Consider the following 26,752-nt stretch of genomic DNA (forward strand, 5'->3'; position numbering starts at 1 on the left):
CCCCCAAATAAAAGCTTTTCTTTGCTAAAATTTGGCCTCCCTCCTGGAGTTGTGGGACAAATTAATTTCACCTCCACTCCACCTTGGAAATTTCAGAACCCTGAATCGCAGTGGTGTTCATTTATACATAAAGCTGCAGACTACACTTCTGGGTTTAATTCTTTTCTCCAGTTCATCCTGTGACCTTGAAGCAAGTCATTTAATCACTAACAAAATATTTACCTGAAGGGATTTAATACTTCTTAAGCACCCTGAGGGTTTCAGATGAAAGGGATGTTACTCTTTCTGAATGTGCAAGCAGCCTTAGTTTTGTGTATCTTTTGCTGCAGCCATTAAAAATGTCAAGTGGTATTTGTTAAGGAACTGTACCTGTTCTAGGCTTGCTCTGCGGCTTTGCCATGTAAGCAGATTTTGCATTTCAACAGATACTGTTTAAGGTTCATTGTTGAATGTCTTTGGTGGTGGATTTAGTTTGTCATGACTCCACAGTACTGGACCATTTTATCTGAAAGGTGTTGCAGGTTGTGCTATGCCTTTATCCTATTGCTGTGGCTGCCTTGAAATCTGTTTTCTTTTTCTTGTGACACATTGGGTGCATCTTTAAAATTGGATGGTAGGAACCCTGTAATAGTAAAACAACTTATTATTAATGACATAAATATGCATTAATTGCACATAAGTATGTAGGTATGTATTGTATTCTTTGAGAAAACAATGCATGAGAAAAACTAACAGAAATTTAAAGATGTCTTTCTAGCATTTAACTTTAATTTACTTGACCTGTATTAATCATTATAGCTATTTGTTTATTAATATGAACATATTGGGAAAGATCCAGAATGGCTTTTGTAAAGTAAAACAGTTGGAAAATAAACCCAGCACATCAGATTTTTTCCATAAGCTGTCAAGCATTATATTTTCATTATGAATTTTTCTACATGAAGATAAAGTTATTTTTGTAGAAATTAAAGGAAAAATGTGCCCATCAACTAAGAGTTGCTAATCAAATTGGATATACTTAAGGAAACATTTTTTTTTTAATATCTTGGTTGTTGTCCCAGTTACCTATTGCTGTATAACAAATCACTCCAAACAAAGTAGCTTCAAATTATTACGTTTTATCTGTTACATTTCTCTGGGTTAACTGGAGTCAGCTGGTTGGTTCTCACTTAGAGTTTCATGCATTTGTGATCAGACAGGCAGCTAGGGTTGGAGTCATCTGAAACCTTAACTGAGTTGGACATCCAAGATGGCTCATTTGGGCGGATGGCAATTGATGTTGGCTGGTAGTTCAGCAGGGCAGGTCATCTGGAGCACCTGCCCATGGTTTCTTCATGGGGCTTGGACTTTTCATAGCATGAGTTTTGAGTTTCAAAAGCAAGTATTTGAAGAGAGAGAAGTGGGAGCTGTCTCTTAGCTTGGACCCAGAAATTGGCATAGTGTTACTTCCAATATTTTCTGTTAGAGCAGTCAGAACCTTCCGCCCCACCAGCTGATAGACCCCTACATATTTTGGAGAGAAGAATATCAAAGAATTTGTGGCCATCTTTCACCTGCCATAATTTTATTGATAAAGTTGTATTAAACTAATGTTTGGATTTAATAGTAGATGCAGAATAAGGTACACTTTTGATTTCTTTAACCATAATACTTTGTATCTTCATGGCACATTATAATTTTCAGAGCATTTTTCTGTATGTACTTTTTCATTTGATACCTATGAGAACTCTATAGAAGCAGGTGAATCATTCCTATTTTGCAGAGGGAGGTAATCTGAGGAGTGGCAGTGGTGGTGTTGGGGGGAGAATTTAAGGAATTTGCTCAAAGTCATGTAATAATAAATGGAAAACGAGACTAAGACCTACAATGCTTTCAAAATACAAAGCTTAATATAGTAACTGCTGAAATGTTATAATTAAGCTTATTTGGAATTCCATATTTATCACCATGCTAATTCAAGTAAAACCATACTCTGTATAGTGAATAAAGTCAGCATCTCCAACACAGTACAGTTTAGTTTTTCATGGTCTTAATTCTCCAAAACATACAAATAATGATGTGAACCTGCATATCTTTCTAAAATAGTGAAATGAAATTGTTACACATTGTAATACCAATTTCAAAACAAAGAGTCCTTAAAAAGTTATTGGTCTAGGAATCTTGAAGGTTTTATTTTAATTTCTCACAGAATTATAAAAATGAAAGTGATTTCTCATAATTTATCTTGGAAATTATATGACTTAAAATGTTGATTTCAGGTAGAACCTAATTGTCATCTTCATACTGTTTCACTACTTCTGGTAACATGTTTGCCTCCATTTTGTAATGTCCATGGATCTCTGTCTTGACTGCATGTTAGAATTTACCTGAGGAACTTTTAAGAAAATATCTGTATGCAAGTCCCATACTCTGAGATTCTGATTTAACCATTTAGGAGTAGGTCCTGGGCATCATTATTTTGTAGTTCTGTAGGTGATTCTAATATACGGCTAGGAATGAGAACCATGTCTTTTTCTTTTTTTTCTACATACTAAGTATGATCTGGTCCCCTACTCATCTATTTTGCATATGCTAAAAAAATTGAGATAGGGAGAGAATGTATGAAATGGATTAAGGTTATAAATGTAAGTAGACACCTTTTAATGGAAAACAGTTACTCTTCTGGTTTTTTTTCTAGGAATAGTCTTAATAAAACTACAGATTTTGGCATGGTTTGTTAGTACCTATATGATGGTACTTTGCTTTGTATTAACTTATCTTTCATCTTAAGAGGTAGAAACTTTGTTAGAAGGTATACTCTTTTTTTTCTTTAAAGTAGGCTCCACACCCAATGTGGAGCCCCCCATATGGAGCTTGAACTCAACCCTGAGATCAAGACCTGAGCAGAGATCATCAAGTCAGACACTTAAAACCTACTGAGCCACCTGGGCGCCCCAGGAGGTATATTTATATTCCCTATAGCTCCTGACACTGCACCTTGAATAGATGTAGGTACTCTAAATGTTTGCCAAGTAGAAGATAGTTTATATAGTCAATTTTCAGAACTAGGACTAGTTATTTTACTTTTTTGTTTTTTTAAGATTTGTAAGAACTTTGTATACAGTTCTTTGAAGTTCTTTTTCTGTGATTTCCATCATATTGCACTTCCCTGGTTTTTCTTCAGTATGTTTCTTCCTCCTTGGGGAACATTCCCCTTCATCCTCCTCCCCATCAAGCCCTTCAAGTATCTTGTCAGTTGTAGAGAAACAAGATCTCATTTCCTTGTTGATTTCATTCTTCTCATTTTAGTTACTAGTATGAATAATGTCTGTGTTTTCAAAACTATTCTAGAAGTTTAAAAATATACATAAAAGTCAAGAAAATCAGATTATTTTAAGTCGTATCCTAGATAATATATCATTGATAGATTAATACTTTGTCAGTACTTTGTTATCTCCCAAAACAATAGGGATTACCAAAATTAACATTAATGCCTTAATAGTTGGTTTAATGTTTTTCTGGTCTCTCTGTGGACCTAATCTCTATTTATATATTTACATCTCTACCAAGGCATCTTTAGATGTTGTTCCTTTTGTATACATGTTCAAAACTTCCTGGAAATCAGTGATTCTTATTTGGGAGTAATTTTGCCCACTAGGAGACATTCAGCAATGCCTGGAGATATTTTGCCTGGAGACATTTTTGGTTGTCACAACTGAAGGGGGATGAATTACTACTGATATCAAGTGGGTGGAGAGGCCAGGGATGCTGCTAAATAAATATCCTACAATGCACAGGGCAGCCTCCTCTAATAAAGTTTTATAACTTTGTTCAAAATAGGTTCAAAATGGGAATGGTGCCCAGGTTGAGAAGTGCTGCTGTAAACTGATCGGGTTTTTTTTCTTTTTTTTAAAGATTTTATTTATTTGACAGAGACAGTGAGAGAGGGAACACAAGCAGGGGGAGTCGGAGAGGGATCATGACCTGAGCCAAAGGCAGACGCTTAACAACTGAGCCACCCAGGCGCCCCAAAACTAATCAGTTTTTTAAACTAGTGTTGGTTTGTTGTTGTTAACAGCACTACCATTCTGTGTGTGTGTGCACACGGGAAAATTTTCAGTTGTCAGTCTGTTACAAAAGCATGTTTCTGCCTTTTTGTGTTCTCTTTTGCAACGGCCTGCTAGTTTTTCTTATCCAAAGTATTATTCCTTGTTCCTGTCTCCTTCAAATCCATCTTACATATCCCCACTTTGACCCACCCTGAGATATCATTTTCCCCTTCAAGCACTGGCTTATTGCCTGCTGAATAAATTATAAACCATTCTTGATAGCTTCAAAAGTCCTCCATAATATGGCTCCATCTCCTTACCTAATATAATTTCTTGTCAGCCCGCAGTTATCACTGAGGTCGGTGCTAGGGATCTAGCATGTCAGAGTAGTGACATGTAAAGAAGATATGTGCTTGTAATCCCTTGATTGAATTGTTTATTTCCCCAACTGATTCCCCAACTTAGAATGGTTTGACCTAGGTTTTTCAACTTTATGATGATGTAAAAGTGATACACATTCAGTAGAAACTGTACTTCAGATTTTGAATTTTGGTCTTTTCCCAGGCAGCAATATGTGGTACTGGGCAGTGGCAGTGAGCCACAGTGCCCAGTCAGCCGTGTGATGGTGAGGGTAAACGACTGACACATTGCCAACTGTTCTGTTTTTCACTTTCAGTATAGTATTCAATAAATTACATGGGATATTTAACACTTTATTATAAAATAGGCTTTGTGATAGATGGTTTTGCCCAACTATTGGCTAATGAAGTGTCCTGAGCATGTTTAAGGTAGACTAGGTTAAGCTGTGATGTTTCTTAGATTAGGCGTATTCTATGTATTTTCAACTTACGATGGATTTATTGGGACATAACCCCATCATAAATTGAGAAGGATTTGTAGTATTCCTTATTTTTCTCATTGCCTTCCCATACTAATTCCTCATTTTGTGTCTTTGTTCGTGTTGGTTTCCTTTTCTGGAATACCCTCCTTTCTCACTCAATTCATAGCTGAATCTTATCCTTAGGGCTAGTTTCTGTCTCTGCCTCATGACATCATCATGAGCACTTCATACTTATGAGGGTCTTAAAACCTAGTCATAATTGTCATTTGGTTGAAATACTATACTAAGGCAATGACATGGATTATACATACTATAGAAATTAGACCAAGAAATGAACTCCCAATAACTAGGACCATCAAGGGTGGAAGAAGTGGAACTTAAATTGGTCTTTGAAGGAAGAGGGACCAGAACAAAAGAGAGTGCACTCTAGGCTGGAAGAAGCTACACCGAATTTTCTCCTCCTTTTGACTTCCCAGTGACTTGGAGTCACATATTAATATGCAGTATAGCAATTAATTGTTGGCTTATTATATAATAGTTATTAGTTTGGTCTTGGTAACTAAACTAAGACATTTGAATCAGAAGCCCGATGGTACTCTCTTTATCCCCTAGAGCAGTGTCACTCAAAGTAGCCAGTTTGTGTTACAGGCTTGAAGCTTGTACCACAGTATAAATTAGTGAACTACTTTCTTCACAGAGAAGGTCTTGCTACAATGAAAAGTTCAGTGTGCTTAATTGATTTACATCCTGTCATAAATTTCTCATTTTATCACAGACTGGTAACAGTTCCCCAACCATCTCTAGTCTGTGGGCCAAACTTCAAGTAGCATTGCTCTGCAGAACTTTTGCACTTTTTCAGTTGTAACCTATAGTAAGAAATACATTTTACATTTCAACCCAGTATTATATGCATACACATACACAACCCAAACTGAAGTTTCATGAAACAGTACTTAACCTTACTATATGTGACATGCTCTGATATTTTCTCTTCAGTTTTATTTTTTTAAAAGCTGATTGTGACCTGTCTTTTTTTTTTTTTTTTAAAGATTTTATTTATTTATGTGACAGACAGCCAGCGAGAGAGAGAACACAGCAGGGGAGAGGGAGAGGAAGAAGCAGGCTCCCAGCTGAGGAGCCCCATGTGGGACTTGATCCCGGAACGCCGGGATCACACCCTGAGCCGAAGGCAGATGCTCAACGACTGCGCTACCCAGGTGCCCCCTGATTGTGACCTTCTAAATGGATTTGAAAACACTGCTCTCGGGGCACCTGAGTGGCTCAGTCAGTTAAGCATCCGATTTCTGGTTTCAGCTCAGGTCATGATCTCAAGGTGGTGGGATCGAGCCCCCATGTCGAGCTCTGTGCTCAGTGGGGATTCTGCTTGGGATTCTCTCCCTCTCCCTCTGCCCCTACTTCCCCTCCCTCCCTCCCTCCCTCCTTCCTTCCCTTCCTCTCTCTTTCTCTGCTCCCTCTCCCTTTCAAATAAATAAATAAATAAATAAATACATCTTAAAAAAAAAAAACCCAACACCACTGCCCTCACACAGTTATTAGCTCAATGCTAGACACATAGTAGATGCTCAGAAAATACCAGAAGCTTTAGCAGTGACTAATTCTTGAAAGGGTTGAGCCTTCTTAATTCTTTAGGATTACTTTAAAACATTTCATGAATACTTACTTGTCTGTGGCATTTAAACTTAAATGAATATAGAATGGATTATGTGAAATTTAAGGCAATCAGAAGATACAATGAGTGCTGTTGCTGTTTAAGGGCAGAGATGGACTGAGATGATGGATGCCCAATGGAGACAAACTTTGCTCTCCTTTCAGCATTGCCTTGGATCTAGGAAGTGGCTGGTGTGAAGCCTTAGTTAAGATACCAGGACCAATTTGAATGACCACAAACCTCAGTCTTCACCTTTTTAATTTCTAGTCTTCACTCTGTGGTTCAAGTCATCTAATCTCTACTCTTTCTCTTTGGAAGAATCAGAAGGCTGTCATAAACTGAGAGGGGGATATTTATGCCTTCCTTTTTTCCCCTCATTTTGTTAACTCATTTTCAGCACTGTCTGGATTTCACTTTTGGAGCATTGCTGTGTGACTAAAGCTGAAGTATTTCATCTTTATCAGATTTGCACATCTTAAGAAAATTAATTTTTTAGAAGGACTTTTTCTCACATATACTTTGCTTTTATTTTTTAACTCACAATCCTTTTTGAAGCATAACGTAGTTTTAACAGGTTATATGTTATATTTAGTTCTAGATCTAAACAAGTAGCTTCTATAAATTGAGTTCTATACTTACTGAACATTCTTTTATAAGTATCAGTAGGATTGCTATAAACAAAAAACTGCTGTTGCTCCTTTCCTTGTTTTTACTGTCACAGCCAAAATAAATTGTGAATTCATTCAGTCATACTGGCCTTAATTTATTTTATGTCAACTTATTTTGAAATCTTTCTAAAGGCAAAGTACAGCAGAATGACTTATCAAGAATTTAACACATTAAATTTCACATAGATTTAAGTTGCATGTGTATCCTTTGCTTTCTTATTTGATTAGGGAAAAATACCCTTTACATTGTACTTTGACTTCTGCAGAAATCTGTGATTGTAGAGGCTGAAACAGCAATTAAGGCCATGCTGTAAGTATTTTTAACACCAGGCATCTTATTTGACAGTGTAACTTGTATAATTTTGTGAATGAAAATGAAAACAACTACGGTCCTTTGATGACATTATCAGAGAAAATTGTTACTTATTTCAGCTGTTCTCAAAAATCATATAAGGACAGGGGCACCTGGCTGGCTCAAGTCAATAGAGCATGCTGCTCTTGATCTGGGTATTGTAAGTTTGAGCCTCACATTGGATGTAGAGATTACTGAGGGGCATCTGGGTGGTTGAGTGTCTGACTCTTGATTTCATCTCAGGTCACATTTCAGGGTTGTGAGGTCAAGCCCTGTATTGGCCTCCATGGAGTCTGCTTGTCCCTCTCTCCGCTCCTTCTCCCCGATTCGTGCTCCTTCTCTCCTTCTCTCTCTTTCTCTAAAATAAACAAAAATCTTTTAAAAATAAAATAAAATCTTTAAAAAATCAACTAAGGATAGAAAAGTTAACTTTAAACTGTCAATAAAAACTTTGTCACTATAATCTTATGCCTGTACCTTCCCACCATGTGTCTAATCGTTAGCCAAGTCCTCTATCTTTGCAGTGTCTCGAGTATCTGCCTCCTCCATTCCATCTCCCCTGCCCTAGTTCTGACTTTCATCATCTTTCCTTAGGATCATTATCATAGATTACTAGTGTCTTCTTTGTCTTTCTTTTAAAGCATAACTCTGTAGTGTTTCGGTTTGGATCACACAACTCTCTTCTTGAACCTTATGGTTCTCTATTACCTTTAGAAAACAAAGTAAATGCTTTATTGTGATGTTGTGTCTTCTATTTTCTGTTCGCAGACTATTTTTTCAGGCTTTCCTGTCTAGTAGATCCTTGTTTGTTCTCTGTATTGGCTAGTTCCTAAAGATGTTCTTTACTTTCTTAATTTTTTTCCCTAATAGGGTAACTCTTCTCTTTCAAAAGCCTTCTCCTGCCAGGATTCACTAAACGCTGTCTTTTCCAAGAGCCCTCTAGTCATACTTAATCTTCCTTCTTAATTTTTCTTATTGTACTTTATTTTTAACTCTTTATATTTGGATATTTTACTATATTGTATTACCGCTGCTTACAACTTTTTCTTTCACATTAATTTTTTTAAACTTTTTGGGAAAAGGTATCACATCTAATCTTTGAGTCCCTGGAAGCACAGTGTCTTCTATACAGCAGGGTATCTGTGAATGTTTGAATTGAATTTAACCTTGAGATAGCTAATGGCTAACTGTTTTAAGTTACCTAGGTAGCACATGTAGTTTTTATATTATTTGTTTTTCAAAGATCCAAGCTTTACTTCTGCACAGCCAAGGAAACAGTCAGAAAAACTAAGAGGCAGCCCACGGAATGGGAGAATATATTTGCAAATGATACTACAGATAAGACTGGTATCCAAGATCTACAAAGAACTTCTCAAACTCGATACACGAGAAACAAATAAACAAATCAAAAAATGGGCAGAAGATATGAACAAACACTTTGCCAATGAAGACATACAAATGGCTAACAAACACATGAAAAAATGTTCAAAATCATTAGCCATCAGGGAAATTCAAATCAAAACCACACTAAGATACCACCTTACACCAGTTAGAATGGCAAAAATAGACAAGGCAAGAAACAACAATTGTTTGAGAGAATGTGGAGAAAGGGGATCCCTCCTACATTGTTGGTGGGAATTCAAGTTGGTACAGCCACTCTGGAAAACAGTGTGGAGGTCCCTTAAAAAGTTAAAAATTGAGCTACCCTATGACCCACCCATTGCACTACTGGGTGTTTACCCCAAAGATACATACGTAGTGAAGAGAAGGGCCATATGCACTCCAATGTTCATAGCAGCATTGTCCACAATAGCTAAATCATGGAAGGAGCCGAGATGCCCTTCAACAGATGACTGGATTAAGAAGTTGTGGTCCATATATACAATGGAATATTACTCAGCTATCAGAAGGAACAAGTTCTCAACATTTGCTGCAACATGGACGGCACTGGAGGAGATAATGCTAAGTGAAATAAGTCAAGCAGAGAAAGACAATTATATGGTTTCTCTCATCTATGGAACATAAGAACTAGGAAGATCGGTAGGGGAAGAAAGGGATAAAGAAAGGGGGGGTAATCAGAAGGGGGAATGAAACATGAGAGACTATGGACTATGAGAAACAAACTGAGGGCCTCAGAGGGGAGGGGGGTGGGGGAATGGGATAGACCGGTGATGGGTAGTAAGGAGGGCACATATTGCATGGTGCACTGGGTGTTATATGCAACTAATGAATCATCGAACTTTACATCGGAAACCGGGAATGTACTGTATGGTGACTAACATAATAAAAAAAAAAACATTAAAAAATAATAAATAAATAAATAAATAAATATATATATATATATATATATATTATTAGTGAGTACAGTAAGCACTAAGTACAAAAAAAAAAAAAAAGATCCAAGCTTTAAAGGTAATCATGAGAAACAGATTCACATGAGAATATATTCCAGACCTTTATTTTAGAAGGTCCAAATCAATAGCTTTCTTTTCCCAGCCAGGAAACCTAATTGTCATGAATCAACAAAATAGACTCTGACTTTTTGAACATATATTCTGTGGTTTAGACCACTAGCACTTGTGACCCAGATAGAGGATAGAATTGGAAAAACAGATACTGTCAGAGTGGTACCTGGCTAATCTGCCTAATTCTTGCTTAAGTCCCTTTCTTAGTACACTTAGTAGTATCACCAACAAAAAGTGATTGGGCTTTTGAGGAATTACATTTCAAGAGGTAGCCTGTATCAGGGGAGCAAATGTTGGCTTTCTGTTTGTTAAGTAAGCTTCAAGTCTTAGCTGAACTAGTTGAGGGCAGAAAAGTCAAGAGTAGTTCTTGTTAACTGTTATCTTACTGTCTTCTGGCCCTCATTAATAGTCCCACCTCCAATGTCCTCTGCCTGTACCATAGGTGTCCTTAAACACCTTCCGGAAAAGTTAGTTTCTTGACCTTACTTTGCTTTCCCTTAGTCAAATGTATTTCTCCTCAACTGTTGCTTCTCGTATTTCAGTAGAAATCGTATTCCTGGAGCACCATCCCACTCTATCCCAACATTCTCTTTTTTATTGCCAGTTCATTTGTTTTTTAAGTTATCAACAGCCTGTTTCCGTTTCTTTATTCCTTAATGCTCATGTTCTTGCTTCCATTCATACCACTGTATGGAAGCTTCTGTACTCGAAAAGTTTTATGTATCAGGCTCTTCCAATATTCCAAATGTATTTTTTTAAATCAGTATTTAAAAACATACATATTTTGTGTTTGCTTCTTTTACCCATACTTCCTAACTTTCACATGTATGTGGATATTTTCATGTATATAAACAATTGCACATTTTATTCATATTTGCATTGTTTTACAATATGGTTAATAGTTTTCTTTAAAGATTTTTATGAAATATATGTTAAGTATGTTACTTATATTCCTTTATATGTTATAAAGCATTATAGTAAAATGATTACCCTGTGATCACCTTTGAATGTGCCACCCAACTTGAGGAATGAAACCTTACTGATACCCCTGAAGCTCCTTGTAGGTGCCTCCTGATTACGTCCTCTGTCTCCCCAGAAATAGAATTTTCTGTTTATCATTTCCAGTCTTAATAGTTTACCTTATTTGTATCCTTAAGCAATACACTGTTGAATTTAGTTTGTTTTTAAACTTTATACAAATGGTGTTATATGTGTTCCTGCTTTTTCACTCAGAGTTGGGGGGATGGGCAGGAGGTAAGAATATGGTGGGTGTGGGATGAAAGGGTGTTTTCTGGTTAAACTGTATCCTGGGACATCAAGGACCATGTCTTATATACTTGTTGTATCTTTAACATACAGCATAGTGTTTTTTGGAAGTTAAGATACTCAGATGATGCTCTTGTCTGTAATTGTGAGGAAATCCAAGGGATCCCTATCATACTCTTTACTTAATGGTTGCTCTGAGCTGGTTTGGTGATGAATTGTTAATGAGTTAGATGTCTAACTAGAGGGACTTATTTAATGTTTGTTGATCCATTTGGGTGTGATCGTGTGGTCCAGAAGTTTTTTTCCTCCCCTATCATTATAGTTTTAGACACAGAACACAGAATGGAGGAAAAAGTGTAGAAAGTACTTATGTATGAGATCATTATCTCTAAATGCATAGATCTGAAACTACTAAATAAAGTGTTTGGTTAAACATATGTTTGTAGACACATAGAGCAAGTATAGATGGAAAAAATGAACATTTTAAAAATGTAACATTTAGAGAAACATAGCTAAGTTTGGTGACTAAGACAGTGCGTTAATTTCACAGGTTTGGAAGGGATGAGTTTCAAGAAATCACAAAGTATTAGTATAAAATGTAACTCGAATCAAAACAAATCAGGGCACCTTTGTAGTTTCACATAAGTGAACAGATGCCTTTTCCCGGTAAGTTGTACCTTACTCAGCTTTTCAGGATTAGATATTCATGGATGACCATTCATCTAATAAAAGTGAACTGGTAAAAGAAAGAGCATTAAGAAAGTGAAGTGGTAGTGGAAAAAAGTTATAATCTCTTAAATGCATTACTGTAACTACAGGCATACATTGAAGGCATTATGAGTTCAGTTCCAGACCCCAGCAATAGAAGAAATACCACAAAAAAAAGAATCAAATGAATTTTTTTTTCCGCAGTGCATATAAAAGTTATGTTCACACTGTACGGTAGTCTGTTTAGTGTACGATAGCATTATGTCAAAAAATGTACAGTCCTTAATTTAAAAAATTGTTGACTGGGAAGATGGTGGAATAGGAGGACCAGAAGGGCACTTTGTCTCAGGGGTACTACTACATAACACTCACATCAGCATAAATAACCCAGAAAACAATTTGAAGACTGGCAGAACAAACTCCACAACTAAAGATAGAGAAGAGGCCACATCAAAGATGGTAGGAAGGGCAAAGACACGGTTTGAGAGCAAAATGGACTGCAGCTGTCTGTGGTGGGGAGGAAACTGGTGGTGAGAAGGGTGAAAAACAGACTGTCACACCAGGGAGCCCACACAGGGAAGACGATTCCCCATAACCATTTGCTTTGAAAGTGAGAGCAGCTGCATTTTGTGAGTTCCTGCCACCAGTGGGACTTACAGCCTGAAATTTTAAAAATCAGAAGGCTTGGTTCTGGAAAAGCCAGCAGGGCATTAGGAAGTGGAGTGCCCAACCTTAAAGAGACAGCACAACAAACAGCCTGTGGAGATACAGCCTGGAAGCAGTAGTTTGGAAAATATTGGGGGCAAACAGGAGGGAGAGTGATTTACTTGTCTCAGAGTATGGCCCGGAGAGGCAGGAATCACAGGGAGACTGCTCTGAGAACAAAGAAGCTGGCACACGCCATTTCTTTCCCCTACCCCCCACTATAAACACACTGCCAGCTGCAGGAACCAGCATAGCACCAACATTCACTACTTAACTTGCTTACACCAAGCCCCATCCCCACGCTTCAGATCTGCCCTTCCTAGTCACACTTGGCTCAGTCTGGGCACTGCAAAGTCTCCCTGCCCTAGAATACTGGTGCAGACCCCACCAACACTTTGTCTCTTGACCTGTGCATTTTGTGGGACGTCAGTTCTGCCAGCAGCAGTGGCACATCTCATTTTGCAAGCAGACCACTGCACACCTTGTTAAAACACATCCCACCCAGCCCGGGACCAAGCACTTCCTATAGCAGGCGAAGAAAGCCTTTGCTGACAACTGGACTGAAGGAAAAAGAGGCCAGGTCTCAACAATAGAGCACATACAACACACATAGGAGACACTCCCTTTAGCACCAGGCCCTGGGGAACAGGGGACATTGCACACAGGGCATCACAAGACCTCTTCTTCATAAAGCCGGTAACTGTGAAGAGCAAGAGATGTAGCTGACTTTCCTAACACACAGAAACAGACACAAAGTTAAACAAAATTAAGGAGATACAGAAATATGTCCCAAATGAAACAACAAGACCAAACTACACCAAGAGACCTAAGTAATATGCCTGATAGAAAGTTTAAAGTAGGGCTGCCTGGGTGGCTCAGTTGTTAAAAGTATCTGCCTTCGGCTCAGGTCATGATCCCAGCGTTCTGGGTTCGAGCCCCACATGAGGCTCCCTGCTCGGCGGGAAGCCTGCTTCTTCCTCTCCCACTCCCCCTGCTTGTGTTCCCTCTCTCGCTGCCTCTCTCTCTGTCAAATAAATAAATAAAATCTTTTTTTTTTAAGTTTACTTTTTCTTTTTCTTTTTTTTTTTTAAAGATTTTATTTATTTATTCGACAGAGATAGAGACAGCCAGCGAGAGAGGGAACACAAGCAGGGGGAGTGGGAAAGGAAGAAGCAGGCTCATAGCGGAGGAGCCTGGTGTGGGGCTCGATCCCATAACGCCAGGATCACGCCCTGAACCGAAGGCAGACGCTTAACCGCTGTGCCACCCAGGTGCCCCTAAATAAATAAAATCTTAAAAAAGAAAAGTTTAAAGTAATTATCACAGAGATACTCACTGGACTTGAGAAGAGTGGAGGACATCAGTGAGACTCTTAACAAAGAGGGAAAAAGAACCAATCAGATATCAAGAACACAATAAATGAGATTAAAAATACACTTGATGGAATAAGTAGCAGGATAGATGAAGCAGAGGAATGAATTAATGACCTGGAAGACAGAGTAATGGAAAGTAATCAAGCTGAGCAAAGGAGAAAAAAGAAAATTTTGTAAATTGAGAAGAGTCTTCGGAACTCGGTGACTTAATCTAAGTGTAATAACATTCACATTATAGGGACCCCAGAAGAAGAAGAGATATGGGGGCAGAAAACTTATTTGAAGAAATACTAGCTGAAAACTTCCCTCATCTGGGGAAGGAAACATACCCAGATCTAGGAGGCACAGAGATTGTCCCCAAAAATTCAGTACAAGGAGGTCCACACCAAGACACATGGTAATTAAAAAAAGCAGAAGGGAGTGGCATGATATATTCAAAGTGCCGAAAGGAAAAAATCTGCAGCCAAGAATACTCTATCCATCAAGACTATCATTCAGAAGAGAAGGAGAGAGAGAATCTCAGGCAAAACTGAAGGAGTTCATGACCACTAAACCAAAGCAACAAGAAATATTAAAGGGAACTTACTGAGTGGAAAGGAAAGACCATGAGAGTATGAAAAGTAAAAAACACAAAAGAAGTAGAAGTAAGTATTTCTTTAAAAATCAGTTAAGGGATTCATAAAATAAAAGGATGTAAATTGTGACACCATATACCTAAAACGTGGGGTGGGAGAGGAGTAAAGAATAGGTTCAAACTTAAGCCGTCATCAGCTTAATATGGACTGCTATGCAGATGTTATATACAAACTTAATGGTAACCACAAATCAAAAATCAGTAATATGCAAAGAACAAAGCAAAAGGAATCCAGGTATATCACTAAAGAAAGCCAACAAACCGTGAAAGAAATCAAGTGAAGAAAGAATAAGAGAAAATCTATAAAAACAACCACGAAACAAGTAACAAAATGGCAGTAATTACCTATCTTATCAATGATTACTGTGAATGTAAAAGGACTAAACACTCCAATCCAAAGACGTAGGTAGCAGAGTGGTTAAAAAAACAAGGCCCATCTATATGCTGCCTACAAGAGACTCATTTCAGATCGAAAGACACTTGCAGATTGAGAGTGAGGGGATGGAGAAACATTTACCATGCAAATGGATGCCAAAAGAAAGCCAGGGCAACAATACTTTATGTTGGACAAAATAGACTTTAAGACAAGGCTATAACAAGACAGAGACATTAAATAGTCACAAAGGGGACAATCCAACAAGAAGATACAACAATTGTAAATATTTATGCACCCAACGTAGCTCCCAAATACATAAAACAGTAGGAAATAATCAGTAGTAATGCAGTAATAATAGGGACTTTAACACCCCATTTACATCAATGGACAGATCATCCAAACAAAACCAGCAGAGAAATAGTAGCTTTATTTATTTATTTATTTATTTATTTATTTATTTGCTATTTAAATAATCTCTAGGGGCGCCTGGGTAGTGCAGTTGTTAAGCGTCTACCTTCGGCTCAGGGCATTATCCCGACGTTCTGGGATCGAGTCCCACATCGGGCTCCTCCGCTGGGAGCCTGCTTCTTCCTTTCCCACTCCCCTGCTGTGTTCCCTCTCTCGCTGGCTGTCTCTCTGTCACATAAATAAATAAAAAATCTAAAAAAAATTTAAATAAATAAATAATCTCTGCACCCAAGGTGGGGCTCAAACTCACAACCCCAAGATCAAGAGTCACTTGCTCTTGCAGCTGAGACAGCCAGGCACCATGGAAACAGTAGCTTTAAATTACCACTGGACCAGATGGATTACCAGATATATTCAGAACGTTCCATCCTAGAACGTTAGAATGCATGTTCTCCACAATAGATCACATATAAGTCCATAAGACAAGTCTCGACAAATTCAAGAAGATCAGAGTCATACTATGCATTTTTTCGGACCACAACACTGTGAAACTAGAAATCAACCATAAGAAAAAATCTGGAAAGACCACAAATATATCGAGGTGAAATAATATGCTACTAAATAATGAGCGGGTCATCCGAAAAATCAAAGAAGAAATCAAAAATTACATGGAGACAAATGAAAATGAAAACAAAGTTCAGAATCTTTGGGATGCAGCAAAAGCAGTTCGAAGGGGGAAGTTTATAGCAATACAGGGCTACCTCAAGAAGCAAGAATAATCTGAAACAACCTAACCTTACACCTAACGAGCTGGAGAAAGAAGAATAAATATACCTAAAACCAGCAGAAGGAAGGAAATAACAAAGATCAGAGCAGAAATAAATGATACAGAAACTAAAAAAGCAATAGAACAGATCATTGAAAGTAGGAGCTGTTTCTTTGAAAAGGTAATAAAATTGATAAACTTCTGGTCAGACTAAAATAAAAGAGAGAGGACCCAAATAAAAAAAGTACAAATGAAAGAGGAGAAAAAACAACCAACACCACAGAAATACAAACAACTGTAGAGAATATTATGAAAAATTATATGCCAACAAATTGGACACCTAGAAGAGATGGATAAATTCCTAGAAGCATATAGCCTACCAGAATTAAAGCAGGAAGAGAGGAAATTTGAACAGACAGTTACTAGTAAGAAAATTGAGTCAGTAATGAGAAACTCCCAACAAACAAAAGTCCAGGACCAGATGACTTCACAGGAGAATTCTACCAAACATTTAAAGAAAAGTTAATACCATTCTTCTCAAACTAGTCCAAAAAATAGAAGTGAGAGAAAAACTTCAAAATTTATTCTGTGAAGCCAGTACCACCATGATACCAAAACTAGGTAAAGACACCACAAAAAAAAAAAAAAAAAAAAAAAAAAAAAAAGCACTACAGGCCAGTATATCCGATGACTATAGATGCAGAAATCCTCAACAAAATATTAGCAAACCAAATCCAAGAATACATTAAAATAATCATACATCACAATCAAGTGAATTTATTCCCAGGATGCAAGGGTAGTTCAGTGTTCACAAATCAATCAACATGATACATCACATCAGTAAGAAAAAGAATAGAAACCATATGGTAATTCCAGTTGATGCAGAAAAAGCATTTGACAAGGTACAACATCCATTCATGACAAAAACCCTCAACAAAGTAGGTTTAGAGTCAACATACCTCAACATAATAAAGGCCATCTATGAAAAACCCACAGCTAACATTCATCCTTAATGGGGAAAAGCAGAGCTTTTCCCCTAAGGTCAGGAACAGGACAAGAATATCCACTCTCCAAAAAAAAAAAAAAAAAAAAAAAAAAAGTCCACTCTCACCACTTTTATTCAACAGTACTGGAAGTCATAGTCACAGAAATTAGACAACAAAAAGAAATAAAGTCATCCAGAATGTTAAGGAAGAAGTAAAACTCACCGTTTGCAGATGACATGATGCTATATATAGAATACCCTAAAGACTTCACCAAAAAAGAGCTAGAACTGATAAATGAAGTCAGTAAAGTGACAGGATACAAAATCAATGTACAGAAATCTGTTGGCATTCCTACAGACTAATAATGAGGCAGCAGTAAATGAAATTAAGAAAAGAATTTCATTTACATTTGTACCAAAACCAATAAAATATCTAGGAATAAACTTAACCAAGGAGGTGAGAGACCTGTACTCTGAAAACTATTAAACATTCATGAAAAAAATTCAGGATGACACAAAGAAATGGAAAGACATTCCATGCACATAGGTTAGAAGAACAAATACTGTTAAAATATCGGTGCTACCCAAGGCAATCTACAGATTTAATGCAATCTCTATCAAAACACCAACAACATTTTCCGTAGAACTAGAACAATCCTAAAATTTGTATGGAACCACAAAGGACCCCAAATAACCAAGGCAATCTTGAAAAAGAAAAAACTGGAGATATCAGAATTCCAGACTTCAAGTTATATTACAAAGCTGTAGTAATCAAAACAGTCTGATACTGTTTTGACAGATCAATGGACAGAATAATGGACCAGATCAGTGGACCAGGATAGAAAACCCAGAAATCAGCCCACAATTATATGGTCAATCTTTGACAGAGGAGGCAAGAATATACAATAGGAGAAAGACAATCTCTTCAACAAATAGTTTTGGACTATCTGGACAGCTAAATGCAAAAAATGAAACTGGGCCACTTTCTCTAAACATACACAAAAATAAACTCAAAATGGATTAAAGACCTAAATGTGAGACCTGAAGCCATAAAAATCCTAGAAGAGATTATAGTCAGTAATTTCTCTGATATTGGCCATAGCAACATTTTTCTGTCTCATGAGGCAAGAGGAAAAAAAGCAAAAATAAACGGTTGCAACTACATCAAAGTTAAAAGCTGCCAAGTGAAGAAGGAAATAAAGGCAGCCTACTGAATGGCAGAAGATATGTGCAAATGATATATCCAACAAAAGGGTTAGTATCCAAAATATATAAAGAACTCCTACAACCCCACACCCAGAAAACAATAATCCAATTAAAAAATGGGCAGAAGACATGAGCAGACTTTTCTTCAAAGACATAATAGATGGCCAAAAGACACATATAAAGATGCTCAGTATCACTCATCATCAGAGAAATGCAAATCAAAAATCACCTCATACCTATCAGAATGGTTAAAATCAAAAACACAAGCAACAAGTGTTGGCAAGGATGTGAAGAAAAAGGTATCCTCATGCACTGTTGGTGGGAATGCAAACTGGTACAGCCACTCTGGAGAACAGTTTGGAAGTTCCTCAAAAAGTTAAAAATAGAACTACCCTGAGATCTAGCAATTGCACTACTGGGTATTTACCCCCCAAATACAAAAACACTAATTGAAAGGGGTACATGCACCTCTGTGTTTATTGCAGCATTATTTACAATAGCCAAATTATGGAATCAGCACGTGTCCATTGATAGTGAATGGATAAAAAGATGTGAGATATATCTAGATCTAGATCTATATGTATTATTCAACCATGAAAAAGAATGAAATCTTGGGATGCCTAGGTGGCTCAGTTGGTTAAACATCTGACTCTTGATATCAGCTCAGGGCATCATCTCAGGGTCATGAGATTGAGCTCTGCATTGGGCTCCAATCTGACCATGGAGCCTGCTTAGGATTCTCTCCTTCTCCCTCTGCCCCCCCCCCACGCCACCCCTACCCCTGCTCACGTGCTCTCTCGCTCTCTAAAAAAAAGGAAAGAAATCTTTTCATTTGCAATAATATGGATGGAACTAGAGAATGTAATCATAAGCAAAATTTTTAGAGAATGACAACTGTATTATTTTGAGTCATGTGTGGAATTTAAGACACAAACAAGCAAAGGAAAAAAAAGAGGCAAACCAAGAAACAGACTCTTAACTTTAGAAAACAAGCTGATGGTAATTACCAGAGGGGAGGTGGTGGGGGAATGGGTGAAATACGTAATGTGTAGTAAAGAGTACACTTAGCACGAAGAGCACTAATGTATAGAATTGTTGAATCACTGTATTGCACATCTGAAACTAATATAACACTGTATGTTAACTAAATTGGAATCAGAATTAAAAACTTAATTAAAAATACGTTATTGCTAAAAAATGCTAACCATGATCTGAGCTTTCAGTAAGTTGTAATCACAGATCACTATAACAAATACAATAATAAAAGTTTGAAATATTGTGAGCATTACCAAAATGTAATACAGAGACACGAAGCAAGCAAATGTTGGGAAAATGACACCAGAAGACTTGCGTGATGCGGTGTTGTCACAAACCTTCAGTTCGTAAAAAATTCAGTATCTGTGGAAAACAGTAAAGTGGAGCACAGTAAAACGAGGTATACCTGTATTTATTTGAATTGTAATTAGTTCTTCAAAGCCGAGGACATGTATAAATTTAATTGGATTCCTCTGAAGTTTTCATTTGGTAACACTTAGGATCTTGCCAAGACTCCCCATTTGGTGTCTGCTCCTGATCTGCCCTATCTGTATGCATTCCTGCACATGTACACACGCAGCTTATTGATACATACTCAGCTTTTCTTCCTCTTGTCTTCATTTTGTTTACTGCTTTCTCCATCTTCTTAGTCAGAATTTACCAGAGCATACAAGGAACAAAGAATGTAATGAAGCCTCAAAGACTTTTTTAGAGTAAGCCAGAGTACTTGGGTATATGCTGTTCATGTATCCCTAGCTCTATATAAAGTGGCCCTGCCTACTCCCCACCCCCCACCAACTTGTTCAACTTGTTTCTTTTTATTAACTGGTATTATCAATGAGAAAGGGAAATAATTCTAAATGAAACCTTTCTATTTGTGATCGATTAATGAAGACACAATGAAGATTTAGCAGTAGAAAAATATAAAAAATAAAAATGAATAAAATATATTTTATAAAAAATAAAAAATCTTATTCTGTAAATTCCTTTGACAGGAAAATTCTTTTTTTTTTTTTTTTTAAGATTTTATTTATTTATGTGACAGAGAGACAGCCAGTGAGAGAGGGAACACAGCAGGGGGAGTGGGAGAGGAAGTAGCAGGCTCCCAGCGGAGGAGCCCGATGTGGGACTCGATCCCGGTACGCCGGGATCACGCCCTGAGCCGAAGGCAGACGCTTTAACGACTGCGCTACCCAGGCGCCCCTTGACAGGAAAATTCTTAATGCTTAAGTGATACAAACAATAATTCATTTAATGAATATTTGAAAAAATTAGTTTGATGCCCTGATTATCTTGAATTCCCAAAATGGTTACTGAAGATAAAGTTAACTTTTTTCTTTCAGATTTTATTTTACTTTTTTATTATGTTATCTTAGTCACCATACAGTACATCATTAGTTTTTGATGTAGTGTTCCATGATTCATTGTTTGCGTATAACACCCAGTGCTCATTACAGCACGTGCCCTCCTTAGTTAGGACTTTCATGTTTTTTTAACTGTTCACTTGTTTTGTTGTTAATTGGAATTGTGTTCATTTTGTTTCAGAAAAGAACTTTTAATGAAGTACGCCATCCATTGTGAAAGTGGAAAAGTAAAGATTATTCATCATGCCTGCTGTGGCTTCAGTTCCTAAAGAACTCTACCTCAGTTCTTCCCTGAAAGACCTTAATAAGAAGACAGAAGTTAAACCAGAGAAAATAAGCACGAGGAAGTATGTATCCTTTGCTAGTTTCACTGAATCATATATTAATTTTTAGTTCATTTCCATATTATTAAATGGGTCAGATAAGTAGTCAGTTTGAAGTTTATTTGAAAAATGGCATCACTTGAAAAAAGTAAAATCTCCTTAGAGAAATTCTTTATCTTGGCAGAGTATATATGTATTCTGGTAATATGCATGTTTTCTGTTCTTTGGACAGTGTTATCAGATTATAAGTTTAAGAGGTAAAGACTACAAGGTTTCAACAAAACTCATTCAGCCACAGTTAATGTCTTTTCCTAAAACAGTATAGATATACTTTTTAATTAAAGATCATTTTTGTCCTTGTATATTTTTTAAAATTTTTTATTTTTTTTAAATTTTATTATGTTAGTCACCATACTGGACATCATTAGTTTTTGATGTAGTGTTCCATGATTCATTGTTTGCATATAACACCTAGTGCTCCATGCAATACGTGCCCTCCTTAATATCCACCACCGGGCTAACCCATCCCCCCACCCCCCTCCCCTCTAAAACCCTCAGTTTGTTTCCTGGAGTCCATAGTCTCTCATGGTTCGTCTCCCCCTCTGATTTGACCCCCTTCATTTTTCCCTTCCTTCTCCTAATGCCCTCCATGCTATTCCTTATGTTCCACACATAAATGAAACCATATGATAGTTGTCTTTCTCTGCTTGACTTATTTCACTTAGCATAATCTCCTCCAGTCCCATCCATGTCGATGCAAATGGTGGGTATTCATCCTTTCTGATGGCTGAGTAATATTCCGTTGTATATATGGACCACGTCTTCTTTCTCCATTCGTCCGTTGAAGGGCATCTCAGCTCCTTCCACAGTTTGGCTATTGTGGACATTGCTGCTATAAACATAGGGGTGCCTGTGGCCCTTTTCACTACATCTGTATCTTTAGGGTAAATATCCAGTAGTGCAATTGCTGGATCATAGCTCTATTTTTAACTTCTTGAGGAACCTCCACACTATTTACCAAAGTGGCTGTACCAACTTGCATTCCCACCTATCCTTGTACATTTCACAGATAAGATATCCTAGCGTAGTCTTTTTTTGATTAAAAGAGGAGGAACATGTATTTTTTGTCTAATATTTAGCAAAGTATTAATTTGTGCCAATTTGACATGAACTTTCAATCTAATGATTTGTTTTAGGTGTTTTTATTTTTGAAGATACACAGTCTATCTACCTGCTGAGGTAGAGGCTAGAGATGATACTTCACTAATAATGATTACAAAATCTGTCTTGAGATAAAATTTAATAGTGAGGGAGAGATCCAGGTATTTTGGTATTTACTGAAAGTAATATTCCTAAAAATGGGGTATCAATAAAATTGTTAGCTTGTTGATAGTTTTATCTCTGTTAAGGGACAAGAAGCAATAGCAGAACTTTTCCTCTGAATTAATTTTGACTGAAAAAGGAGAAGATTTGGAGATAAATAAGTAACTACATTATTAATAGAGTTGGAAATAAAGGTTTCAGAAAGAAAGGTGGATTTAGCCAGCCATATATCCCAGACTTGGGGCAAGCAGATTTTAGAAATCAGAGAGAAAAGAGGTGTTCCATGGCTCCTCCGTAAATGGGTGGCTCTAAAAAAAATGATATATATGATCCCAAATGAACCTGTGAAGAGGCATCTAAAGAGACCTATGAATGCGCAGGGACATCTTTATGAGTCATTTTCTAAAGGAAATAGAAGGTGGAAAGAAAACAAAACATCAGGGATGAAGAGGAGAGAATAGTAGGAACTTTAAAGATCAGAAAAGAAAATCCCCAAATGAACTGACATTTCTAACAGTTACAGTAGACAAAATGGGCTTTTAAAAAACAGATCTTGGGGCGCCTGAGTGGCTCAGTCGGTTAAGCGTCTGCCTTCAGCTCGGGTTGTGGTCCCAGGGTCCTGGGATTGAGCCCCACATTGGGCTCCCTGCTCAGCAGAGAGTCTGCTTCTCCCTCTGCCTCTTTCTCTCTCTCATGGATAAATAAATAAAATCTTTAAAAACAAAACAAAACAGGTCTTTTCAGGGACAGGGAGAATAAGACAGGGATTGGCCCACTTCTTGAACTAGGTTGGTGATATTGATGGGATAACAGAGAAAGCAGTTTTATTTAACTTCTGTTGATGGGACGCTTGGGTGGCTCAGTCCGTTAAGTGTCCCGACTCTTGATTTTGGCTCAGGTCATGATCTCCGGGTCGTGAAATTGAGCCCCGTGTTGGACCTTGTGGGGAGTTGGCTCCCCCTGTGGAGCCTGCTTAAGATTCTCTCTCCCTTCCCCCCAACCCCGTTCTCGAGTGCGCTCTCTAAAATAAATAAATAGAAATTTAAAAATAAATTAATAAACTTCTGTTGAATGACTTTCAAATGGAAAACAATGGGAAAGATAAAGCCACCTTGAAGCTTTCTCAGATCTAATCCTAAGACAGATCAATTCATTCTAGCAATGGGTTTAGCTCTGGGACCACCCTGATCCCATAGGAAGTGGTATGTCAGCAGGACTCCCTAAATATACCACCACAAACTCATGTTCTTGCTATGGCATAGCACTATTCTAAAGAATGATAGAATCCTTTTAGGATTTTTAGCTGTTTCACTAGACTCACAGTGGCACTGTGGCCATCTCAGCTTGATCTGCATATAAGAGCATGAGATATACATGCATCAGAGTGAAAGAAGTTTAGATAAAACCCAAGGACTGTAGCTCCCACTCCTAAACTCTTCTAGAGAATCTCCTTACTAGCATTGGTTTGATTTATCCTATCCTAGGACTGTGATGCTATGCTAGGCAGGGTGTACACACTGACTGAAATGGTCCTTGTATAGGACTGCCTTTGGTCCTAAATATAACTTTGGCCCTTTTCCTTTATGTGGTGGTCTTGGCCTGGCCAACTTCATCATTAATCCATGTTTTAGTTGTGGAGCAGATTGAAAATTACAGAAAACAAGAAACACTGCTCTGTATATATGTTATGGATAAAGCACATTATATATAAGCATTAGTACTATGACCGGGTTGCCAAAACTTTAGTCCTCAGTGATTGAATTCCTCTTGCAGAAACGCCTATTTTATTAATTTGCTTTCGAAAGACTGTTAACCAGGCAGATGGCCTTAGAATGAATGCCACAGAATCCTCAAATATTTCACCAAAGTGGAATTTTAAGATGACTTATTTTTAGACTTTAAATCACTTTCCCTTCTAGCACCAGTGAATCAGTGTAATTTGGTCATTTTGTAGAAAACTTTAACCAAGTAAAGAGACGGAACTCATGTCTCTTTCCCTGTCCCTTGTTTCTTAGATTTTTAGGTGGGGAGATTTTTACAACATAGTTAGAAAGGGGTGAGGAGAATTGAAAAGTGTTTTACATTAAACATTAACTAAAGATTTTAGCTCCCCTACTTCAGGACAAACGGTATGGTGTTATGTTCTTTAACCGTAGAATATGACTATTATGTGGCTGCCGAAGGACCACTTGTCTCAGGATTATCTATCATAGCAAATTTTTTAAAAAATTGGGCTCAGTGCATTTTGAACAGTTTGATGGTATATAAACAACTATTGGGAAGCAGAAGTATTTATTTGTAGGATAGGGGAATTTTCAGGTTGCATCCAAACATATATGTAACTTTGTATCAGTTACAAAGTCGTGCAGTCTAAATTATGAAATTCATGTTATCAAGATTCTCTGTAGACCTTAAACATGATTTCCCCCGTGCCTGTATGTCAAGTGTTTTAATTATTTTTTTCTCTAATTGAAGTTATGTACAGAGTGCCCTGAAGATCTTCAAGACAGCAGAAGAATGCAGATTAGATCGTGATGAGGAGAGGGCATATGTACTATATATGAAATACGTGACCGTTTATAATCTTATCAAAAAAAGGCCTGACTTCAAGCAACAGCAGGTACCTTTTATTTCTGCATTTTTATTTGCTAAGTTATTTTTGCACAGTAGAGCTATTGATTTTCTCTAAAAGTTTTAACTGATACTGAAATTTAGATCACATTATGCAGCATCAAGTTCAAACTCTTATGCAGATAGAAAAAGCAAACTAAATGTTCAGTTTCTTTATTTGTACATGTATATATGTGGATAGAATCACACTATATACACATACCTAATTTGCCTTGGGTTAGTACAAGTTTATAGCAATGTACAGACGCATATTTTTCTGTTACAATAAATGATCACCAGGTCAAGTGGAAGGATTCAGTTTACTCATGCATTAAATGAGAAAATGTGACTGCAGTCATACTCTCTCGGGATTCAAGATTTAGTCACTTATTGTGTGTGTGAATGTTTTGTTGTTTCTGTTAACTTTTTTATTTGAGTGTAGTTGACATACAATGTTAAATTAGTTTCAGTTGTACAACATAGTGATTGGACAAATTGATACATTATGCTATTCTCACCACAAGTGTAGCTACCATCGGTGACCATACAACACTATTATAATATCATTGACTACATTCCCTGTGTTGTGCCTTTTATTCCCGTAACTTATCCATTCCATAACTGGAAGCCTATCTCTCACTTTCCTTCACCCATTTGCCCTATCCCCTACTCCCTCTCCTCTGGCAGCCATCAGTTTATTCTCTGAATTTACAGGTATGATGCTACTTTTTGTTTGTTTATTCATTTGGCTTTTTTAGATTCCACATGTGAGTGAAATCATATGGTATTTGTCTTTCTCAATCTGACTTGTTTCATTTAGCAGAATACCCACTAGGTCCATCCATGTTGTCACAAATTACATAATCTCATTCTTTGTGTGTGTGTGTGTGTGTACACACCACATCTTCCTATTTCATTCATCAGTCCCTGGTTGGTCAGTCACTTGTTCTTATGTGACAGATTTTTATATTTGAGTGACATTGTAGCCATATTAAAGAGTCAGTTAATATTGATTGCTTCCATTTTTATTTATTATTATTATTACTTTTTCTTTTAATCCTATGAGCAAGTTCCTTTCTTCCACTTTGCTGAAGCCATGGGGAGGGAGGGAAAATGGGAGAGGTATAAATGGATAAAGAGAACCAATGACTAGGGTAATTGTTGCTAGAGAAAATGGTTGCATTTTCAGCTGCACCAGAAATGGGCAAAAGAAGAACATAGCAAGTAGATTAAAAAAATGGTGGGGCGCCTGGGTGGCTCAGTCAGTTAGGCGTCTGCCTTCGGCTCAGGTCACGATCTCAGGGTCTTAAGATCAAGCCCTGCATCAGGCTCTGTACTTAGCGGGGAGCCTGCATTTCCCTCTGCCTGCCTCTCTTTCTCTCTCTCTCACAAATAAATAAATAAAATCTTAAAAAAAAAAAAAATTGGAGGACTATTGGCGTTGGTGGTTCCACCAGCAAACTTGCTACCAGACAATAGCAGCAACCTATACTGCTTATAGGTTTCTTATCTGGTTGAGAAGCCATTCTTGAATTAAAATTGAGATTTTGTTGTTGTTCACTGAATTGGCTTGCCTTATTTAAATTGACGTACAGAAGTGAAAAATGTTCTCTTATTCTTTGAAATAACTTTTTTTTTCCAGAGTAG

The 26,752-nt window shown here is 37.3% G+C and overlaps 1 protein-coding gene across 2 annotated transcripts in view; it reads left to right on the forward strand.

Moving 5' to 3' along the window:
* USP8 (ubiquitin specific peptidase 8) overlaps positions 1 to 26,752 on the forward strand; it is a 74,250-nt gene that overhangs the window by 619 nt on the left and 46,879 nt on the right. For both annotated transcript variants that reach the window (XM_045812026.2, XM_045812027.2), the window contains exons 2-3: positions 21,031 to 21,196; positions 24,971 to 25,115. In XM_045812026.2, coding sequence (XP_045667982.2) covers positions 21,093 to 21,196; positions 24,971 to 25,115 — 249 coding nt within the window. In that variant the 5' untranslated portion in view covers positions 21,031 to 21,092. The remainder of the gene's footprint in view (positions 1 to 21,030; positions 21,197 to 24,970; positions 25,116 to 26,752) is intronic.

Source organism: Ursus americanus, chromosome 36, assembly GCF_024610735.1.
Source record: "Ursus americanus isolate L20-20 chromosome 36, mUrsAme1.1.p, whole genome shotgun sequence".
Lineage (NCBI taxonomy): Eukaryota > Metazoa > Chordata > Mammalia > Carnivora > Ursidae > Ursus > Ursus americanus.